Source organism: Oculina patagonica, chromosome 11 (genome assembly GCF_052425735.1).
Source record: "Oculina patagonica isolate OP01 chromosome 11, crgOcupat, whole genome shotgun sequence".
NCBI classification, from domain to species: domain Eukaryota; kingdom Metazoa; phylum Cnidaria; class Anthozoa; order Scleractinia; family Oculinidae; genus Oculina; species Oculina patagonica.
This window is the reverse complement of record NC_135768.1, coordinates 1305151-1328180: the sequence shown is the minus strand read 5'-3', so window position 1 is coordinate 1328180 and position 23030 is coordinate 1305151. Positions and strand designations below refer to the sequence as shown.

Here is a 23030-nt window from a genome sequence, read left to right as displayed (position 1 = left end):
TTGTGCAGTTATAATGCAAATTTAAGAAAAAACAAGCAAACGCGAAAGGCTGAAAGCCAGAAGAGACGCGTTATTGGGGGTACTTCAGTCCCCAGGGGGTACTCGGGATTTCAAGTGACGGGGAATGATCGAATGGGGGCAAAAATCAAGACCCAAAAAAATCCCTAGGGCTTCCACCAAAACCCAAAAAAAATCCCTTAACCAAAAATTAACCCCCCAAGAAATCAACAATAAAACACATTTGTTTGTACTTTATTTGCAGAACTACGCAGCTAAAGTCAAAATCACTTGAAGTGGCCATGGCTTCCAAATATTACCCACACCTCCCCTCCTTGGTATGAAAAAATGTCACATCCGATCCCCCACTGTATTTTACCCTTTTTATTTATTTTTTATTCATTTCCCCCCATAATTTGCTGTAACCCCCAAAATAACATAAACCCCGCCCCCAAAATCTTGCCGACCCCCCCCCCCCTCATACACAAAATGAAAGCCCCCTTAAAATACGTGTGCGCCGTCCAGAATAAATGATAACAGGAAAAATTAATACAGCAGACGTTCTGTTTGCTTTGAACTTAAAAAAAAAACTATTTACACTGTGCATACGTGACGCGGAAAAAGTCAGCGCATTTTGTGATTGATATTAAATCTAAGCTATCTTCGTGTATTGAGCCACAAACGACCTAGCTGCGACTCAACACAGAAGTCAAAAAGAGCAGAAAACTATGCAAAAATTCAGCAAAATGAAGCTTTTCCAACTCATTTTACTGGGATGCAGCGCTCTGCAGGTGCAAGCCTACCGCAACAATCCGTCGATTTTGTGGGATTCAAAGAACCCCATGTAAGTTGTTTTATATAGTTTTATCGATCTTTCATTACGTGTCGGCTTAGCTACTACAATGTGCTACTCTGTGATAGTCCGTATATTGTGCATTTTGTATCGATTTTTTTAAAAAAAATAATAGCATAGGATAGAATATAGATAACGAATCGTATATGCTTTCTGTCATAACTGCTTTAGAAAAGTCATTAGCATGGGTTGGCAAGTTTACAAAGATGCATTGGAATTCAAAACAGACATACGTGCATGGCGATCGAAAAAGCTAGAGATGTTTGCTTTAAAATTGTGAATGAAATACTGTTCAGTGGCACACCTTTGAAGATCTATCACGGCTCAAAATTTTAGGCATTTGTCAGATTTCAGTAACAGTATTGAAGTCAATCGAAATATGATTCAGCTCGCAGTTATTTCACTTCGAGTCAATTGTCATTTAGTTTCTTCAGTTTGATTGAAGTTAGGGTAAATGTCGACCAGTTTATAGTTGTCAGAAATTAATCAGCAAATAGAACATGATTTTAAGATCATTCAGAGCCATTAACTACTCTTTCGAAACTAAATCGTTCAGTAACTTAAATAAGCCAACCATAAACTCGGGCAGTTCTATAGATTAAAGCGCCACAAGGTTTGGTGGAACGGGTCAAATTTCTTCCTAATGCCCTTTTTTCATGTAATTGCAATTTATGGAGCAAAAGCAACCTGAATCGAGCAAAATTTCGCATGATTTAGGATTTTAGGTATTTTAGCTTAACCCTTAATATGCTAAGTGCGGATTATTCCAGGATTTGGAGGAATGGCCATTCAACCACTTATGACGTCACCAATCTTAAAGAGTTTGGATAGATCTTTCCCTGACAGGACTGTCCATCTTGAATATTGACTGCATTCTGACAGAGCTAATGTAAAAAAAACGTGATCCGTTTTTGGTGTAAAAATGGTGCTAAAACAGGTTAATATACCCGTATTTGATCATGGTCCAATGTCCAAATTTTGGCTTATTCGCATGCGCTAAAGTAAAATGTTGTGCATTTTTACATGGAATTTCATCAAAAACTTACTGTAGTGTCAGAAAGCGCATTTCTAGCAAAGTTTAAAAACATTTGTCGAGCCAAGAAAATCGATTAACGGTTAAAAAACGTGTTTTTCGGAGTAATTTCAGCATAGTTAGGGTTAAGTCTAATCTAATCCACTTTACAAAGTAATCGTGTTTCACTAGTAATATAAAGAACTAATAACCTTGCTCTGGTAATGAGACTGATCATGAGTTCAGTCAGTTCAGCTGACATTCAAAACGTCAGTCAGTCAGTTTTTTAAACACTGAGTTATGAAAAATTTCAACAACAAGAGCAGAAGTAACTGTGACATAATTATATAAGGGCAGGAATTTCGTAAGCACGCGTGCGCTCAACAAATATTGCCCCATCCCTAAGGGTCACTGGTCACCGAAATCGTGATTAATTTTCACCGGCCGTCAACTCTCTCTCAACGTCTCCAAAACTTACATCAAAAACTGGCGATTAAGTACGCTCGCACTACGTCCATACTGCGTTGTGATTGGTCGACTGATAGGAGCATTCTTTTGAACTTCGCGAGAACTATAGAAATTGTAGTCTGCGAATACAGCCGCCTCTCATTCGCTCCCGCTACTACGTGTTAAACGCGTTTCGCTCTTCGTAGCGGGAGCGAATGAGAGGGGGCTGTATTTGCAGGCTATAGAAATTGCGGTTTCTTTGATAGTCGAAAACGTGCTTCGAGTTCAGAAACCAGAATGAACGTGATCCTATTTTCCTTAAGCAGCACAAAAGAATTGGTAAATATTTCCTGCTTGTATAAGTAACCCTTAACCCTGTCGTTCGTTTACATCGGAAACTAACTTTTCCGCATTTCTTTGAAATACACGGCCAACGCAATTACAAAAGAAGGTTTACGTCAAACGCAATTAACTAAGATCACATAACTTATCTCAACACTTATCAAAGCTAAAAGCACAAACAATCGTACTTGCTAATCTAAAATCACTGTAAGAACGTTTTGGACTATAAGAGTAACCCGAAAGATTAACAAAAGGTGTTTACGACTGAAACGAACGTTAATTATTTTGGCCAAACTCCGTGGCGGTTTGTTAGCAGAAGTTATTATATTCCCGACCAACGCATGGTGTCAAATTTTTTCCTGGTAGTATAGAAATCGACCGTGGGAAAGTTCGGTAAGAGTTAATTGACTGAGTGAAATGATTAGAGTGGCAAGTTGTCTTTAATTGTTTGGAACACTTCCTGTGCCGAGGAAGATTTGCCTACGTGATAGTTTGTTTTCAGCAGGTATTTTGAATAGCGCATACCAAAAGGGAAGCCTAAATTTAATGTCGCACTTTAAGTTTACAATTAATAAAATTATATTTCAACATTAATAAAAATATGCTTCAACAAAAAAAGCCTTTAACAACTCTTGAGATTCTTTCAGAAAACCCCTTGGCGTACGGTAGAACAACCAAGCCTCGCTTAGCCTGCGTAGTAGCCTCCTACGCAGACGTTCTAAGGGAGAAACGCGTGCCGAGCCCTAAGAACGTCTGCTACCTGCGTAGCTGGCCTGGTGCTGCCCTCGGGGCGGCGCCAGGCGAATATATCACACACCGCCGAGGGACAAGTGAATAACCCTTACTAGACTCACAGGATGCCCATACAAGCGGCGTCACTGTTTTTTCTGTTCGAAATATAAAGAAATGTATGGATTTGGAAAGGGTCTTATTATCGTTAACTTATTTCGAGTAATGTCTATGTTAATGCTCAAAATAAGCGTAAACGTTCCTCAGCTGTTGTATTTTGTCGTTTGCGCGGGTTTAAATGGCGAATTTGGGCGTTTTGGAGGGTTTTGCGTTGACTGTTACTTTATATACTTGAAGTGATCATGAATGGACTAGCTTTGTTAAAAGTGACTACATGTGTATAACAGTCCACCAAAGTAACAAAAGAAGTACGGTATTATCATGAGTTATACACCCGGGGCCCGGGGGGGGGGCACCCTGTATATTTTGGGGTGGGGGTGTGCCGCTGGGAATTTAAAGCCCTTACCCAATACCAGACCATGTTCAGCTGGTTTTTGTAACTCAATACTAGACTAGACAAAAAAATTCCCTTCCCTATCCCAGACTTAGCACTGTTTTACTATCAGTGTTTTCATGGAAAACAACCTGTCAACAACGATCGATGCCGCGATGATTTTATTTACGTTTAGAAAAAAACTCTTTCTCTTCTGAGTTCACTATTCCTATTCTGGACTTAATTCGTCATACCACCGATCAGTTTCCCGGCAAATGATACCCTTTTCTAGACCAAAACCCTCTGGTTTCCATACCCTAAAACCAGACTAAACTGCTTGAAAACCATACCCTTTACAGCGGCACATACCTATATAGCTCATATATGGGAGTGCCCCCCCCCCCCCCCCGGGGTTATACAGCTATGAGATTTCAATCAAAAACTGAAAACGTCTGGTAGACGTTTTTAAACTTTGCCCATGTGTCTTGGGTGATTACTACTTACACTTTGCTCTCCTTTGAATGATTCACTGAATATCTTCATCTTGGTGTTCGAGGCACATGTTGTGAATGAGCGGAGCTAATTATGGCTACAGGTTTTTTTAGCTCTTCTCTCAGCTCGGTTATTGCTAAAAATGCATCAGAATCCTGAACCCATTGACTCTTTTTTCTTTTTCTGCTGAATGTGAAGAAAAAAAGGGGCTAGCTAGTGAATAATATAATAAGCCGCACGAAATCTGGGCGATAAACGCAAGTTTATCCCCCAAATCTCGCGCGACCATATTTCCACTGGCGTCTCCCTCAAGCTCCACAGACTAAGAAAACAGAGTGACAGTTTTTAGTCCACATTAACCATTGGTTTATCGAAAAAAAACGCAGCGCAACTCTGGTACGCTAATGTCTCCGATGCCTTCGACAATCGACATTACTTCGGACGCTCGTTTGCCGTATATAATTGCGTTATAGATGTTTGTAAATGTCTTCTCTACTGCCACTGAAGAAGCTAGGTTTTCGGATTACAAAATGGTCACAAAAGCATTATACAATTTACCCAGAAAATCTTTCTCTACTGATCGTGAAGCAGGGAATTTTTACGACTGTTTTTTCCTCGCTTTAACATGTGTTGATTTATATCCTGCAGATTTCAAACCAACTACTCGCTAGCCGTTCGATCCGCGAGCGATGTCAGAATCGTTTGCCCGAATCCCGCGATGATCCCGATAGCTGTCGAGGGAAGCATTCCTATGGAGAAACTCTATGAAAATCTGTGGATAGTGGACAAACAGGCTTATGACACATGTGCAGTAAACACGTCTAAATATCAGAACAGATTCTTGATGAGATGCGACACTCCTCGACAACTGCGATACTTCCGCATAGTGTTTCAGCCGTTTGCCGCCGAACCCAGTCAATTGGTATTTCAAAAAGGAAAGGATTACTTCTTTATAGGTAATTGACAGCGAGCCTTCACATCTTTATTCTTCCAATGTTAGCTCCCTAACGCTTCTGGAAAATGCCGTAGGCTAATGCACTTTTGAAACTACTTGGCAAAGGCAGGTCCGCAATGCGTATTTGTGTCTACAACGGCTTAATGCACGGGCAAGAAACAGTTTTGTTGATTTCCATAGAATTTCGTCAAATGCAACCAAAAGGGGTTCACAATCTAAACGAAATTTGATTATCTTAAATCGACGCAAACCGTGTAAATATAATAAGTGATTTACGCAGCTTCAGAAATCATTGCGTTGTCCCGTGCGTGTTAAATGAGCAAACTGCTGTACGCAGCGTCAGATTTGTCAACTTGCTTTTGTTACATTTCAGCCACTTCAAATGGACGAAATACGTCTCTGGACCAAACCTCTGGTGGAAGATGCGCTACGCATAACATGAGGATGAGGGTCTATGTTTGCAAAGATGCAAATGGTAGGTGATGTTTAATTTTAATTAAAATAACAGAGTTATTTCACATTTACTACAATTATTGTATATTTTTAAAGGAACGCAATTATAATTTCCTACCAGTCGTATCAATGTTGCATGAAAAACGAATGTGTCGTCGTTTTTGAGTGAGTATACACAAGCGACGGAGTTGTAGTCGGAAGCTTTCAGCTTCTCCAATCCATTGGATCTGAACAGACTCGACTCCAACCCCGACTCAAACTCTAATTCCGATTCCGACCCCGACTTCGACTTCAACTTCGTGTAAGTCAAGCTTTCGGAAATTCTTCGTAGAACCTTTAAATGGTTTCCGATTTTTATTTCCAATTGAACAATATACTTCACTATACTTTTTTTTTGGATTCTTTTGCAGATCTGAAGTGTCAAGGCAGTCCTGTGTCAACCGCGCAACCACCAACCAAGACAGTCACTGTGTGCCCTTCACCATCTCAAACTGTTCTGGCTTCTTCCACAACGACACAGACAATGCCTTGCCCAAGTGAGTTGATGAGAACTGTTTTTCTTCATATTTGATTCTGATATGACACTGAGATTATGATCTTATGACTCTGAGATACAAATTGTTTTAATGCAGAGAGACACAAGAGTGTACTGAAAACTAAAGTGTCATCAGGCGAATCAAAAGTACTATAGCTCACTTGCAATTGAAGCTCAAGTAGAACAGTTTCTCCACTATACTTTTTTTTGGATTTTTTTGCAGATCTCAAGTGTCAAAGTAGTCCTGTCTCTACCGCGCAACCACCAACCAAGACAGTCACTGTGTGCCCTTCACCAACTAAAACTGTTCTGGCTTCTTCCACAACGACACAGACAATGCCTTGCCCAAGTGAGTTGATGAGAACTGTTTTTCTTCATTTTTGATTCTGATATGACACTGGGATCATGATCTTATGGCTCTGAGATACAAATTGTTTTAATGCAGAGAGCCACAAGGCACGAAAAACTTTATGTTGTCAGGCGAATCAAAAGTACTATAAATAGCTCACTTGAAGCACGAGTAAAACAATTTCAACAATAAAAAAAGAAGAAAAAACAATTCCAACCAAGAAGAATAAAACAACGAGACAAAGAAGAATAAAACAATTTCAACAATTTCTATGAGTAGAATAGGGCAGATATGCCGATAGCCAATATCTCGACTAGAGTGATAAAAACCATACATACGGTTTAATAACAAAAATGGACTACCAAGTAGGAAAAATAAGTCGAGATTTTACGTTCGGAACTGATCCTGTTTACGATGAACGATGATTGACAGTCCATGGTTTTCGGCAAACGCGTTGCTAAGAAACGCAAAATGTCAGCCGTTTTGGCGCGAAGCTAAGGTATACTGGTCAATATTGTAATCGTTTTTTGCAAAATATTGATATTTCAACAAAATTGAGAGTATTGAATTAAAATATCTCTTATCAATCCATTTCAAGCCGTTCCAGACAAACACCAAGTCAGTGAACTCCTCAACAACACGCGCCTGCTCCCAGAAATCTTCAACCACACTAGCCAGCTGACCGACCTGTGGGCTCAAGTCAAAAACATGTCCGATAAACTAAACGCTGTTCAAGAAAAACTCGAGAATTGCAGCTTCGGAGGAGGCAATGGTCACATGACTTTACAAACGACGACTTTGATTCCGGCTACCACTCCGATTCCGACTCAACCAGGTTAGTGACGTCATTATAAAGAAAGTATAACGTCATACAGCTGTTTCAGGTTTGTGACGTCATTGCCCATAAATCATGACGCCACACTGACGTCAAATTAAATGATGAAAGTTGAACAAGCAGTAGCATAAACCGAAATCTATTTTTTAGCATTAATTTATAAAATGTTAGTGTACTAAAGAAACTGAAATGTAGGAATCCATAAGCGTGATTAAAATTAGAAAACTCATGTATAAAGTTAAACATAGACTATGTCCTAATAGCATCTGTAACATTTTTAACGAGCATACTTTCGCATATAACCGGAGACAATCAGATTTTTCTACTCCTAGATACAACACTGTGTATCTTATGGAAAGCACTCGCTGCGTTATGGAGGACCCAAACTATGGGTCAACTGTCTACGGCTGACAGATCAGCCAAGACACTGCAGGCTTTTACAAACCGTATTCGCAAAAGGGATATAACTCGCTTAATGGACACCGGCTGTAAGGGCTGCATCCTATGCTGCACATAATGCCTTTCAAGTCATATTTTTTAGTCATAATTTTACAATTAGTTAAAGATTTTAACATTTTTTTTTATATCATAGATTATAATAACATTTTTATATCACTTATATATATTTTTATTGTATTGATATTAGTATTAATGTAGTTTTTAGTTTTTAGCAGGCTATAAGGTTTTGACACTTTAATTAAGTTCTCACTCACACTCACTCAGTCACTCACTATGTTAAACTGTTCGGTTAAAACCAATTTTTTTTTTGCTATTGTGTAAATTGTAAACATAACCGTCAATAATTCATTTCTTTCCATTGAATTCTTTCACAAACTCGCTTCTCATTAATATGCTCAATCCCGTATACTTTCATGGAAGTTTCGTTTTAATACACATGTAAGGTGATGTTTGCATTTGAGCCATGTGGCCCATAAGGCTGGCGCCTTTCTCAAGTTCCTGTAGCCTGAAGTGACAAGTAGAATTGTTTCTCCCTTCTGGATGGGATGCTAGTCCATCCAGGTCCCCCACCCCCTCCCCCAAGCATTTAATTCGCCGATCCCTACGTATATACCTGGCTGGAGAGAGGTACTATGAAAGTTAAGTGCACGTCTTGAAATAGAATAGAATACAATGACCCCGGCCAGGGCTCAAACTCGGAATCTCGACCTGGCGCAGTCCAGCACCCTAATCATTAGGAAACTGCACTCCCACGTATAAAAATTAAAACTGACTCAATTGTATTTGTTTATTCTATCAGTTTATGCCAACTGCGCTGTCCTTTACAACGCGGGTTTTAAGGTCAGCGGGGTATATAACATCGCCCCGGGAGACGGCCTCGGTTCGTTTCCAGTCTACTGCGACCAAACCACAGCGGGAGGAGGCTGGACAGTGCTTCAGAAGCGTTTCGATGGCTCGGTGAGGTTTAGCAATCAGAAATGGGTCGAGTATCAAAATGGCTTCGGTCACGTGACGGGAGAATACTGGCTGGGATTGGACAGGATCCATCGGCTGACGAAGAATCCCGTCATGCTTCGCTTTGACCTCGGAGCGCCGGATGGGAGGAGGCGATTTGCTGTTTATCAAGGATTCACGGTAGCAGGCGCTGGCCAGAAGTACCAGATGACATCTGGCAATTACATAGGTAAATAGTTAGTGCCTTTATTGTGTGGCCTTTGCGGGACTTCCAGGTTCTCAAAGAGCTGGTCACTAAGTAAACACAACAAAATCGAGCCACTCATCTTGGTTTACGCAATTTTAAAGTTTCTAGTCTTTTGTTGCCAAAGTAACAAAATATCAACTTAGAACTTCAGGACGAGGAAATGTAAACGACAGTTAAGTTGATGGCTGAGGTGAGGCAGACAGACAGACAGACAGTCAGAAAGACAGACCGGGACCAACCTTGCTTGCGGGGACAGATTCATAGAAAAGGTTGAGAAGGTTGCAACTCCCTCACACCTTAGGAAGTCGCACTTTTGCACTTGTAGGCCCCTCTTCCCCCCCCCCTCCCCCCTACCCCAACTGTTTAGTTGATGACTGAGGTAAGAAAGACAAGGACCAACGTTTTCTTGCAGGGAAGAAACCATAGGAAAGGTTGAGGTTGCAACTAGGCAGTCGCACTTTTGGCACTTGTACGCCCCAGGCTCCACCCCTGGCTTGTTGCTACCCATAGGGAGTAACCTCGGGCAGGACCTCATCGTACAGGGGAGTATTCCCTAAGGGGTTCGAATTGTGGAGAATGATTGTCAGGAAAAAGGTTGAATCTTTTTCAGTGTTCTCCAAATGACAGAGCTCTCAGTCTGAAGTAATCAGCCGCTTAACCAAACATTTTCCATTTTCCATTTTTCTGTTTTTGTTTTCGAGTTTTGATTGAATTTTCACAGAAACGGGTTTGTCCTGTTGCCTAGGTCTTTGTATAGCAGGGGGGGGGGGAGAAACTTCCTTTGTTACGCGACTCAAAAAGGGGACACGGCGGTGCCGGGCAACCGAGAATGCGCAGCAGCTATCGAATGGTTGCTAAGGGCGTAGTGAATAGCTTGACAAAGTTCATTGTTTAGTTTGCATAATTTGGTCTTGGCCGTGCACAAAACACAATAGCTATTTGCATTTTGATCGCTTCTTTTGCCGGATATCAAAACAACAGACAGTGATAACGGTGACCAGTCTGGCAAAAGTAGAGCTTGTGAGTTATACTAAGTAAAAATAAATCCAATGGTTCTGAAATTATTTCCCATTTTTTTGGTTGTTAAATTTCAACCGTGACAAATTTTTTCGCTTGTTATTCCACGCCGCCAAAACATTCTCAGTGACGTGAGACATTAGGTGAGAAATCTGGCTGAGAATGCCAAAAACATCTCATGGGCGTAAATCATCAAACGCAAACACCGCCACTTTTTGCATTTCACACGCACGCAGTCATTGATATTTAAATCTTTCTGAGAAAACAATACTTTGGTTTGACGTCTTTCTTAGCAACGGTTTGATTGATATAGACTCGCACCGTTTCCAGGCACTGCTATGTCTCCAAAGAAAAGTGCCGACTTTCTCCACCCCCCCCCCCCCCCCTGTTGTATAGTTATCACGCAGACAACCATTACTTTCGTAAACCGTTTTTTTTTTCTTTTTATCTGCATTTTCCATCCAATGTATCACTTTTCTTCATTTACAGTTGGAGACGCCGGGGATTCATTCTCTTTTGAAAGCGGCAGTAAGTTCTCAACAGTGGATCAAGACAACGATAAATGGAAAAACCACTGTGCTCAGACATTCAAGAGCGGCTGGTGGCACGCTATCTGCCATAAAGCGAGTCTTAACGGTCTATACCTCAATGGAAGCGACACGGATCCTGCCCACTTGGCAGCAGGAATCACGTGGCACAGTTGGACAGGCTACAAATACTTTTTGACCAAATCGGAGATGAAGATTAAGCCATAGATAACAAAAACGTTTCTTCGGTATAAAAAAACTTAAACGCTACTCGCCACATAAACAATGAAAAAAATGTAAAAGATTGTAGAGAAAGTAGAAGTGATTCATTTAATTAATTATTTGCCCAAGCTTTAGCTTCAAAAATCAGTTATTGAGAAAATAGTTTACGAACGTCACAGCACTTAGAACACGGGTGCCAAGTTAGTGTCCTGTTTTCTAGATGACGTCACATGAGCAATATTCCCCTGTATAAGCTACGTATGTATGAACTGCACAAAGTGTGTAGTTTTTGAGCTGTTGAAGTATTTTGAAATATAATTTTATCTTTGCCTTTCTGCTTTAGACTACGAGCAGTCACTTTTCTCTTAGTCCTTTGCGCGTGAAGCAAAAAAGAGCGTGAATCGCGCTCTTTTTCCGCTTCATGGTAGTTTATTCTGCTTTGGAATTGAGTATCTACAGCTAGCGAGCGTGACAGAATTGCCCAAAAAAGTGTAACCCAGCGTGACATGACTTATCATGACCGAACTGCCCAAAACAGCATGACTCAGCGTGACAGAATTGCCAAACCAAAAATGCACGACTTAGCGTGACAGAATTGCCCAAATGGTGTAACCCAGCATAACATGACTAAGAGTGACTGAATTGCCCAAAACAGCATGACTTAGCGTGACATTAGTTTTGGTAAAGGAATTATGAGGGTAAGGTAAAGCCTCGATTTAGAACTTTTCGCACTAGAGCATACAACGTGCCTGGCCCACTCAATTAAGTACCCTCTGCCGGGAGTCAAGCATTGTATCCAAGAAGCGCAATTTCCCTTTCCCGAGTGAATTCAATCATTGGCCGGACGTCGGTGGTATGACGACTAAGTCCAGAATAGGAATAGAAACTTGGAAGAGAAAGAGGCTATCCTAAACGTAAATTAAATCATCGTGGCAACGTTGTTAACAGATCGGTTTCTTATTAAAACACTGATAGTGATACAGTTCTAAAGAAAGCAAGTCTGGGATATGGTAGGGATCTTTGTTGTCTAGTCTAGTCTAGGATTGAAAAATCAGCTGAACATGGTCTGGTATAGGGTAAGGGTTTCAAAGTCACAGCGGCACACCCCCACCCAAAAGTATACAGTCGCCCCCCCCCGCCCCGTCTTTACGGTCAGTTTTCGGGCAAAAGATTGATTTAGTTTAAGAGCCTAGTCGGGGCGGAAGTCAGTGAGTCAAAGAATTCAGGGACGGCGGAACGCAGCCCCCGTCTCCGCCGTCCTTGGAATCGTGTAGCACGAATTTTTTTAATGATAATTGCCGGGGGGGGGGATCTCGCATATGAAAGTGACGGGGATGCTCGTCGTCTCGCTTAGGGGTGTAAATTTCGGCTTTTTGGTCTCGCTTAGGGTGTTTCGGGCAAAACGCCAATAATTTTAGTCAAAATGGTGTCCTTTAGGATTACACACGAAGAAATATACAAATTCAGTTTTTTATTCTTAGTTTAGGTTTTTGTCCTCTCTTGGTTTTTGGTATGTTTTAGGGGTCAAGAAAAGATTGAGCCACACCCGTTCTTTTCACGACGAGCATCCCCGTCCGTTTCATATAGGAGTCCCTCCCCCCCCCCCCCCGAGGATAATTAGCAGGTTTTGCGTTTAAAACCCAATTACGTGCACTCCAGAATGAATAAAAATAGGTGAAATTATTACAGCAGACATTTTGTTTGCTTTGAACTTAAAAGAACTGTTTACACTCTGCATATTAAATTGACGCGAAAGCGTCAGTGCATCTTTGTTATTGAAATTAAAGCTAAGCTACTTTAAATTCGTGTACTGCAGAGCTACAAACGACTAAGCCACCAACACAGAAGTAAAAGAAAGCAGAAAACTATGGAAAACTTTTGCAAACTGAAACTCTTCCAACTAATTTTACTGGGATGCAGCGCTCTGGTGCGAGCCTTTCGCAACAATCCTTCGATTTTGTGGGATTCAAAGAACCCCGTGTAAGTTGCTTCATGTAGTTTTATTGATTTTTCATTACGTGTCGGCTTAGCTTCTCTATGCTAGTGTATAAGGCATTTTTAATGCATTTTGTATGGAATGAACAAATTCGTAGCATAGATAGAATAAGAACGATTCTTATGCCTTCTGACATACGCCACTGCTTCAGAAAAGTCGCATGTATGAGTGTTGGAAAGATTACAGAGATGCATTGGAATTCAAAATAGACATACGTGGTGTTCAAAAGAGCTGAACGTGTTTGCTTTAAATTTGTGAAATGAAATACTTTTTAGTGGCATTACTTTGAAGATGTATCACGGTTCAAAAATTTAGACAACAACAGTATTAGTCGATCGAAATATGATTTGTCCGTCCACAGCTATTTAACTTCGAGTCATTTGTCATTTAGTTTCATCAGTTTGATTGAAGTAAGGTTTATTGTCGACCAGTTGTTAGTTGTCAGAAAATAATCAACAAATAGAACACGATTTTAATAGCTCAGGTCATTTTGGCTAATACTTTACTCTTTCTAAAAATCGTTCAGTAACTTTTAAGTTGACTTACTTTAACCCTAACTTCAAGCAGTTCTATAGATTAAAACGCCCCAAGTTTAATTTTGGTAGATTATCATTTATTAAATCTTATGTAATCCACTTAAAAAAGTAATAGTGTTTCACTTTTAATAAGAACTAATAACCTTCTCTGACAATGGGACTGACATCAGCTGACATCCAAAACGTCAATCAGTCAGTTGTTCAAACAAGTTATGACATATTTCAACAACAGAGCAGAAGTTACCGTGACATAAGGGGCAGGAATTTCGTTAGGCGCACGTGCACTCATTCGACAACAAATATTGCCCCATCACTTAGGGTCACCAGAATCGTGATTAACTCTCTGAGTGCTTAATTCTCATCCTAAAGACTTCACTTCGCAAATTGGTCGGCAACAAGTTTGAAACTGCCTAAACTGGTTTGTTCGTTCGGGCGTTTCACTGCGTTTTTTTTTTTCCCCCCCCCCCCCCCCCCCCCTTTCCCCCCAAAAACAAAAAAAGAGAAAAAATCAATAAAAAAACTCCAATTTTCACCGATTGCGACTAGTTGGTGCTAGTTCCCGGATTTAAAGTTACCGAGTTTAAAATCGACGTCGTTAATGGCATTGTTCAAGGACGAGAACTGATATTAAAACGAAAATTTGTTTGGTCATGGTTACGTTTTATGTCTACGTGCTAAACGATAGACGATTTCCTCATTTTACAGATTCATAAAAACTCTCATATTCCATTTTACATGAATTAAAAAAATGAAAGACATGTCATTATTGGGATTCCTTTCGTATCAAATGAAGAGAATATTTGCTTCTTTTTCCTGCTACAAAATGCACTTCTATGAAAGAGAAAGCAAAAATATGCCATCTTTTGTAATTTGTACCGCAAACGAAATAAACTTAAGTTGTTATAAGTAATATTCACATTTCCGGCACGCAATTGTGCTAATTATTAAAACTGAGTGGATGGAGTAACCATGGATGGTAACATCGAACCGATTCAAACATTATTTCCTTCCAGAATCATCGGCGAATTCAGTTTTAAAAACTTTTCAGAGTTTCTGGTTACCTATCATTAAAAATCCTTCAAAAAGAACGCGGTATCGTAGATTACACCTTTGTGTTAAAACACGTCATGAGATTTAAACTCGAACAAAACGGAATTTTAATCAGTATATACGTAGTGTTTTTATTGAAGTAGAATGTGCGGTCTTCGGATATTATTTTTACTTCTAAACTTTGTATTGGCGTCTTCGATACACATTTATCCCTCCATACAATGGACTTCACTTAATCCAATGTAAGTAATCCCCGGCCCGGCTATATTTTCGCTCGTTTATCGGTTCTATACCTAGCTTATTCAGTTGATTCAGCTTTCTTTGTTTCTTCGCCAAAAAAAGGATAGATTTTAATTACGCCATAAACCCGTACAAATTTGCCTTGTAGAATTGAACGTTTTTTATGAGTTAAAACCCTCATGGAAAATATCTAATGCTCCGCAATTCTGCGCAGCTAAAGTAAAAGGGAAGGAAAGTGCTTATTTAACATCCGGATTACACATCCAGCGCTCAAACAACTAGGCCACGCTGCTCTTTACAAAACAAAAAATTAAAATCGCAACTTTTTATCAGCATTTGTAAAGTAATTTGTCCTTGTAAAGTACTAGTATGGAAGATCCCTGCTCAGTTTTCCTTCTCTTTCTTAACTAAATTATATGACTGATTTTCTTCATCATTTGTATAAACCGAGAATTAACATAACACTTCGAACGAGTGCGCGCACTGAATCGCAGAAGCAGTTGTATCGGCTATAAGTTTTTCAAGTGGTTTATTGACTACTTGAATTCTTATTAAGAACTATATTTAGCTAAAGAATGGGTCATCGGCGAATTGAAGATATCGCTTTGTCCAAAAGTCTGATTTACTAAAAAAATCTTTCTGTTCGTGCCGTGGTCATTGGGAACCAAAGCCCAATCTTGATGTTAAAGACAACACAGGGACACGCAACATGTCGGTTTCTAGTGGTGATCGTAAACAAAGACCAATTTTCTCAAAGACCTGCGAATGCATCCTCTCTCTTTGGATTAATAAATCGCACGAAATGAACAGAATCTTTTAAGCGATCGCCCAACGACAATGTGTCAGTTGCCTGAAGCCAACTAGGACTATTGCTACGTTGATAAAACGAAGTCCTGAACTCATTAACCTACAAGCAAGCCCTGTTTTTACTTAGGGCCTGTTTACATGATTCCGGAATGACTTTCATTCCGGAACGAGTTCATTCCATCCCCATATATCCCCATATATTGCGTGAGAGACTACAGCGATTGAAGAAGGTTTTCGGGTTAAAAATGGTCACAAGAGCATTATTCAATTCATCCAGAAGAGTTTTCTGTTCGCCTGATACTGCCGTATAGGCCTATACGGCAGGGAATTTTACGATAATTTTTCTCCTCGCTTTAACCTGTATTAATTTATTTCACGCAGATTTCAAAGGTCAAAATCGTTTATACAGCATTTTATACCATGCCATAGAAAATACAGCCAATCAGAATAAAGGAAAGCCGTTGTATATTCGACGGTATTCAACCCAACCTTCTCATAGTGCGCTGCGACTGTATTCTCGACCAAATTTAGTAAGCGTATTTTCTATGGCATGGTATAAAATAGTTACACAACACTTTCTCGTGGTATACTTAACAATTATCCTGCGAAATCGCGTGGAATATCGCCTGATACTTAGCCGACGAGGCCGTAGGCCGAGTTGGCTAAAATCAGACGATATTCCGCAAGATTGAGCAGGATAATTGTTTTATTATTCAACAAATTGTCAACGAAACACATTTTGCACATAGAAAAACTGTAATTGTGCAGCGCTTTACAAGATTTCGGACGAATCTTTGCAACCTACGAATATCGCAGGATATCTGTTATGTACAGATGACAGATATCGTTAACATTTTGACCATATATGGGCAGCGCGCGCATGTGTTGAATAATAATATGGAATATCCCACTTGTCACTTGTATTTTCTTGGCATACACACTCGCCTAAAGGCTCGTGTGTATACCGAGATAATACAAGTGACTCGTGGGATATTCCATAGTATACCACTCGAAAGCGTTGCATAACTAGTATATACAATTTACCCAGAAAAGCTTTCTCTACTGATCGTGAAGCAGGGAATTTTTACGATTGTTTTTCTCCTCGCTTTAACATGTGTTAATTTATTTCCTGCAGATTCCAAACCAACTACTCGCTAGCTGTTCTACCCATGAGCAAGGTCAAAATTGTTTGCCCGAATCCCGCGATGATCCCGATAGCTGTCGAGGGAAGTATTCCTATGGAGGAACTCTATGAAAATTTGTGGATAGTGGACAAACAGGCTTATGACACATGCGCAGTAAACACCTCCAAGTATCAGAACAGAATCCTTTTGAGGTGCGACACTCCTCTGCAACTGCGATACTTCACCATGGTGTTTCAGCAGTTTAGCGCCGTAGGTCCTGATGGATTGGAATTTGAACCAGGAAAAGATTACTTCTTTATAGGTAATTGAAAGTAAGCCTTCATATCTTTATTCTTGAAATGTTAGCTAGCTACTGCTACTAAAAAACTTCTATGGAGCTGAAAACGGTCAATTCCCTTTACTCGGACACCTTCGGGACCACAATTTGGTTTCCGTAATAGAGAAAGTCCGCAGTAGCGAGAGTTATTTTCAGTAATTCTTTATTCGCCGGGACTTCAACTCCTGTCCGTAATAACGGGGTGTCCGCAAGGGGAGAGTTGACTGTACTTGGTAAAAGGAGGTCCGCAATGCATATTTGTGTCTACAACGGCTTTCAGTGCACGTGCAAGAAACAGTTTTGTCGATTTTCATGGAATGGGTGTGCTATGTTATGAAATCTAAGCAGTTTTTAACGAACTTACGACTCGACGCATCCCGAGTAATTATAATAAGTGATTTACGCAGTTTCATAAATCATAAAGTTGCCCCGTGCGTGTTACACGAGGGTCTGAATGGGAATGGGGGAGGGGTTCCACATGTCGGTTGTTAATAATTTGCCGGTTGTCAGTTATATTTTTCGCCCTTTGTCGCTAGTCGGTTAACCCCATTCAGACCCTCTTAAATCAGCAAATGCTGTACGCTGCCTCAGATTTGTCAACCTGTTTTTGCTACATTTCAGCTACTTCAAATGGTCGAAAAACGTCTCTGGACCAAACCACAGGTGGAAGATGCGCTACGCATAACATGAGGATGAGGGTCTATGTTTGCAAAGATGCAAATGGTAGGTAGTGTTTTTAATCAAAATATCAGTCTTATTACCCGTTTATTATTTTTATTGTATATTTTTTTAAAGGAACGCAATTTTACTTTCGAATCAATGTAAGTATAGAAAAGGAATGAGCCGTCGTTTTTGAGCAAGTTTAAACTGGCGATGGTGTCGTAGTCGGAAGCTCTCGGCTTTTCCAATCCATTGGATCTGAACAGACTCCACTCCAGCCCCGACTTCAACTCCGTGTAAGTCCGGCAAATCTTCGTAGAAGCTTTCAAATGGTTATTCATTCTTATTTTCCAATTAACCAATAGAAAGACAAGTTAAGAATACTCCCGACAACGCCGAAAGATGTTGTTACGACATGCGACACTATACTTTCCTTGTATTCTTTTGCAGATCTCAAATGTCAAAACAGTCCTGTCTCTACTGCGCAGCCACCAACCAAGACGGTCACTGTGTGCCCATCACCAACTCAAACTTTTTATGCTTCTTCCACAACTACACAGACACACTACTGCTCTGGTGAGTTGATGAGAGTTTTTTCCCTTAATATTTGAATCTGATAAGATACTGTAATCATCTTATGGCTCTGACATACAAACTGTTTTAATGCAGAGCCACAAGATGCATGGAAAACTTAGGCGTTGTTTCTATTCGGGATCCCACTAGATCAAGAGATACGCGAACTAGAACTCACTTGAAGCACGAATAAAACAAATTCAACACAAAGCCAGCACTGTGGAAACAGAACAGGACAGATATGCAGAAAGCCAATATTTTGACTTGTAAAACTACCTACAGTTGAATCACTTTAACTCGAGCCCTCAATAACTTGAACCTCGCGCTAACGCGAACCTTTTTCGATTACCTTCCAGGTCACTTACTTACTAATTGTTCCCTTGATAACTAGACTCCCCGATACAACTCAATCCTTTTTTTCGTTTTCGGAATTCCCTTGAAGGTTCAAGTTTTAGGGATTCAACAGTATTTCAAAAATGGTATTACTAACGATTTAAAAATCTCTTATCAATCCATCTCAAGCAACTCCAGACAAACACCAAGTTAGTGAACTTCTCAACAACACGCGCCTGCTCCCAGAAATCTTCAACCACACTAGCCAGCTGACCGACTTGTGGGCTCAGATGAAAAACATGTCCGAAAAATTAAACGCTGTTCAAGAAAAACTTGAGAATTGTAGCTTTGGAGGAGGGAATGGTCACGTGACCTCACAAACGACGACTTCGATTCCGACCACGACCGCGATTCCGACCACGACTCCGATTCCAACCACGACTCCGATTCCGACTCAACCAGGTTAGTGACGCCACACAGACGTCTTAGTTGAGTGACGTCATTTTAAAAAGTATGACGAGACACCGCAAAACAGATTAGTGGCGTCATTGTAAAGAACGTATGACGCCACACCGACGTCTCAGTTTAGTGACGTCATTGAACAGAAATCGTAACACAAAAAGTCTATTTTTAACATTGATGTGCAAAATTTTAATTTACCAAAAAAACGATTTCCTAAAATGTACGAATCCAAGATCGTTATTAAAATTTGCTATAGTAAACTGTCTCAGAGATAAAAAAACAACTCGAAATAATAAGAAACATTTATAGGAAGGTGAAGACCCTTGTGGTCCATTAGGCCGGCAACTTTCTACACTTTCAGTAGCCTGAAGAGGCTAGTAGTATTCTACTTCCCTTGGATGGGATGTTAGCCTGTCATCAGGTCCCTCCTCTCCTCCCTCCAGCATTTAATTCTCCGATGCGCACGTATAAATCTGAATGGAGAGAAGCACTGTGAAAGTAAATTGCATATCTTGCGAATAGAAATAATACACAATGATCCCTGCCAGGGAACAAACCCGGGCCCTCAAACCTGGAGTCCAGCGCCCTAACCGTCACGTTAGGTCACTGCGCATCCCACGATTACATTTAAAACTGACAAAGTTGTATTTGTTTATTCTACCAGTTTATGCCAACTGCACTGATCTTTACAACGCGGGTTTTACCGTCAGCGGGGTATATAACATCACCCCTGGAGACGGCCTCGGTTCGTTTCCTGTCTACTGCGACCAAACCACAGCGGGAGGAGGCTGGACAGTGCTTCAGAAGCGTTTCGATGGCTCGGTAACGTTTAGCGATCGGAAATGGGTCGAGTATCAAAATGGCTTCGGTCACGTGACGGGAGAATACTGGCTGGGATTGGACAGGATCCATCGGCTGGCTAAGAATCCCGTCACGCTTCGCTTCGACCTCGGAGCGCCGGATGGGAGGAGACGATTTGCTGTTTATCAAGGATTTACGGTCGCAGGTGCTGCCCAGAAGTACCTGATGACATCTGGCAAATACATAGGTAAATAGTTAGTCCCCTTTATAGCCCCTTGTGTGACCTTTTGCGGGATTTCTCAAAGAGTTGGTGAAGTGAAGTGAATACTTTATTTACCCTCGAAGTAAACGCAACAAAAAGCGAACCATTTTTGTTCTTTTGTTGCGGAGGGAACTAAATATTCCCTTAGAACGTCTGGACAGGAAAGTGTTAATGACAGCTTTCAGTCATAATTAGATTCTGAGTCATTTGACAGTTGCACCAGCCATGCACCAGCCTGAGGAAGCTAGATACTCCTTTCGGGCGAAACCTACTCGCACAGGGAGTATCCCTCCGCAAGGGTTCATTGTCAGTCCGGGCCATAACCTAAACTGGCTATGTGGCGACGTCTTCAGAAAAAGCAATATGGCCGCAGGCTGTGGAAAATAATTGTCAGGAAAATGTTGAGACTACATTCAAAATTCTCCAGCAACAGCTCCGTTTGTAGTTATCAGCCGCTTAACCAAACGTTTTTTTCATGATAACCTGTTTTTGTTTTGAGTTCTGATTGTTTTTTTTCACGGAAAACTGGTTTGTCTTGTTGTCTAGCTCTCAGTTTTATATGGCTTACATAGTTTACATTCCGGCAGAAAGCCATTACCTTTTCTTCCTTTACAGATGGAGACGCGGGTGATTCATTCTCTTTTGAAAGCGGCAGTAAGTTCTCAACAGTGGACCAAGACAATGACGACTGGAAAAACCACTGCGCTCAGACATTCAAGAGCGGGTGGTGGCATGGTGTCTGCCATAAAGCGAGTCTTAACGGTCTCTACCTCAATGGTAGCGACACGGATCCTGCCCACTTGGCAGCAGGAATCACGTGGCACAGTTGGACAGGCTACGAATACTTTTTGACGAAATCGGAGATGAAGATCAAACCATAGAAAACAATAAGAGACCTTTTCGGTATAAAAGAACTTAAATGTTACTCGTCAGCTGTTTTTCGTATATAATTATAAACAACGACCGACAAAAATTTGAAAGATCGTATGAAGAGAAGGTAGAAATGATTAATTTAATCATTTGCCCAAGTTTTAGCTTTAAAAATCATTTATTAAGAAAATAGTTAACGAACGACACAGCACTAAGAATACCTGTGCCAAGTTAGTGTCCTGTGATACCGCCCTGTACATGCTGTATAAGCTACGTATGCATGAACTGCACAAAGAGTGTAGTTTTTGAGCTGTTGAAGTCTTGAAGTATCATTTTATCTTTGCCTTTCTGCTTTAGACTACGAGCAGTCCCGTTCTCTTAGTCCTTCGCGCGTGAAGCACAGTTCCCTTTCCCAATTAGCGAACGGCTCAATACTGTAAATTCATCATTAACACATTTGCAGTATATTGTAAGTTACGCAGCAATAATATACCTTGTATTAGTAGTTTATATTTTCTGTCCAAAGTTTTATTTTTCATGATACAGTCAGTTCCCAGGCTATAATGTACACCTTCTAGACTTAAAATTGTTGTCTGTAATGGCCTCTATTCGGGACTCTGTTCGTAGTAACGGGGTGTGCGTAATAGCGAGGTGTTCGCAAGGCTGGAGTTGACTGTATGTATGCATTTATTGTAATTATTTCTCCGTTGATAATTAATAAAACTCTGGGAGGCCCAGTGGCCTAATGGTTAGCGCGCCGGACTCCGAATCGAGCGGTCCGGGTTCAAGCTCTGGCTGGGGTCACTGTGTTGTGTTCTTGCTCAAGACACTTTACTGTCATAGTCATCATAGTGTCTGTCTCCACATAATAGATTTTTTAATCCGGGTAATGCTGTTTAATCTTCCAAAGATTGTGAGTTTGTAGATTGTCTCCATGAAATTACATTAAACGCCCAATAAACACTGTAAGCAAGCCTAGTGGTTTCAGCGTTGACGTCATCTATTCTGATGACATAATTGTTACAAATATATGGGGCAAAAGCAGCAACTTTCGTCAAGTTTTCCTCGAGTTTCCTTCGGTGAAATTTCGTAAATTTGGCAGAGTGGTTATCTATTTTTGCTTTACGAGATTAGTTTGAACGCAGAGGGAAAAGACACAAATTTACAACCTTACTTTTTTCTTGACTAAATTTTATCCAGGTGGTATTTAGGAAGATTTCACCGAAAGAAAGTGTAGAAAATTGCATTTAAAGCCAATATATAAAGTACTTAAAGACGCAGTTGTTTGGGTAGCCTTAATTCACGAGTCAAATCCATTATTTTAATAGAAATAGTTGTAGAACACTATTTCATCGTCGCTCATTGCAGTTGATAAGTTTGAGCGAACTGGGAGTGAAAACAAATGCGAAAACCGGATTTGAAAATATAACACTAGCGCGCGCCACATCGTGTGTGATTACCCACAGACGGATTCTTTCGCTCGTTGCTTAGGAAGTGAAAAATCACTTCCGGTGAATGACGCAAGCATTTTGACAGCCAATCAGAAACCTCCCGTGGGAATCCACTAAAGCAGCGACAAATTTAATAAAAATGTCGCAAATTGTTTTTTAAATTTATTGTTGCAAAAAAAAAAAAATAGCGAAAGAGACAAAATAAAAGAAAACAACAAAAACAAAAGCAAGAAAAAAGATACAGACAACGAAAATATTGAAGTGAAAGAAAGTGGTTTAATTCATATGAATTAAACATGATCATGTCGGGTTGGAAGCAAACGAAAAGAAAAAGGCGTGCCTCGGTGGTTGTAAGCAAACGTCGTTCGGCTTTTCTTTGAAGTGACCTCGCCCATATTGCTCTATTGAACGGTCTGAGCCTCGTTTCCACTCACAAACTTGATTGGTCGTCACTCGCCCACGCACGGGAGGCATCTTGATGCACCCGACATGCACAGCTAGGGCGTGCCATGTTTTAATTTTGTGTTGCAAAAAAATAGAGAAAGAGACAAAAAAGGAAAACAACAAAAGATAGAAAAAAAGAGACAACGAAAATGTTGAAGTGCAAGAA

At 40.5% G+C, this 23030-nt stretch overlaps 2 protein-coding genes across 3 annotated transcripts; both read left to right on the top strand.

The window, feature by feature from the left end:
- Positions 1 to 680: 680 nt before the first annotated feature.
- LOC144630554 (uncharacterized) lies at positions 681 to 11256 on the top strand. 2 transcript variants are annotated; one of them, XM_078488913.1, is made up of 8 exons: positions 681 to 841; positions 5014 to 5321; positions 5694 to 5795; positions 6184 to 6309; positions 6532 to 6657; positions 7256 to 7492; positions 8751 to 9134; positions 10659 to 11256. In XM_078488913.1, exons 1-8 carry the CDS (start codon positions 726 to 728, stop codon positions 10922 to 10924), a joined length of 1665 nt encoding a protein of 554 aa, XP_078345039.1. In that variant the 5' UTR covers positions 681 to 725; the 3' UTR covers positions 10925 to 11256. The 2 variants fall into 2 exon arrangements, with proteins under 2 accessions (XP_078345039.1, XP_078345041.1); XM_078488915.1 differs by lacking the exon at positions 6184 to 6309.
- Positions 11257 to 12719: 1463 nt separating this feature from the next.
- On the top strand, positions 12720 to 21938 carry LOC144631178 (uncharacterized). Its single transcript, XM_078489584.1, has 7 exons — positions 12720 to 12898; positions 16683 to 16993; positions 17630 to 17731; positions 18119 to 18244; positions 18764 to 19036; positions 19701 to 20084; positions 20715 to 21938. Exons 1-7 carry the CDS (start codon positions 12786 to 12788, stop codon positions 20978 to 20980), a joined length of 1575 nt encoding a protein of 524 aa, XP_078345710.1. The 5' UTR covers positions 12720 to 12785; the 3' UTR covers positions 20981 to 21938.
- The last annotated feature ends 1092 nt before the right edge of the window (positions 21939 to 23030 follow it).

What these genes read in the sequence shown, in the direction of transcription:
- LOC144630554 (XM_078488913.1), top strand. Translation starts at nt 726, where the DNA reads ATGCAAAAATTCAGCAAAATGAAGCTTTTCCAACTCATTTTACTGGGA. An exon ending in ACAGACAATGCCTTGCCCAA is followed by an intron (nt 6,658 to 7,255) that starts GTGAGTTGATGA and finishes ATCCATTTCAAG; the next exon opens with CCGTTCCAGACAAACACCAA. An exon ending in TCCGATTCCGACTCAACCAG is followed by an intron (nt 7,493 to 8,750) that starts GTTAGTGACGTC and finishes TTATTCTATCAG; the next exon opens with TTTATGCCAACTGCGCTGTC.
- LOC144631178 (XM_078489584.1), top strand. Translation starts at nt 12,786, where the DNA reads ATGGAAAACTTTTGCAAACTGAAACTCTTCCAACTAATTTTACTGGGA. An exon ending in TGGGATTCAAAGAACCCCGT is followed by an intron (nt 12,899 to 16,682) that starts GTAAGTTGCTTC and finishes TATTTCCTGCAG; the next exon opens with ATTCCAAACCAACTACTCGC. An exon ending in TCCGATTCCGACTCAACCAG is followed by an intron (nt 19,037 to 19,700) that starts GTTAGTGACGCC and finishes TTATTCTACCAG; the next exon opens with TTTATGCCAACTGCACTGAT.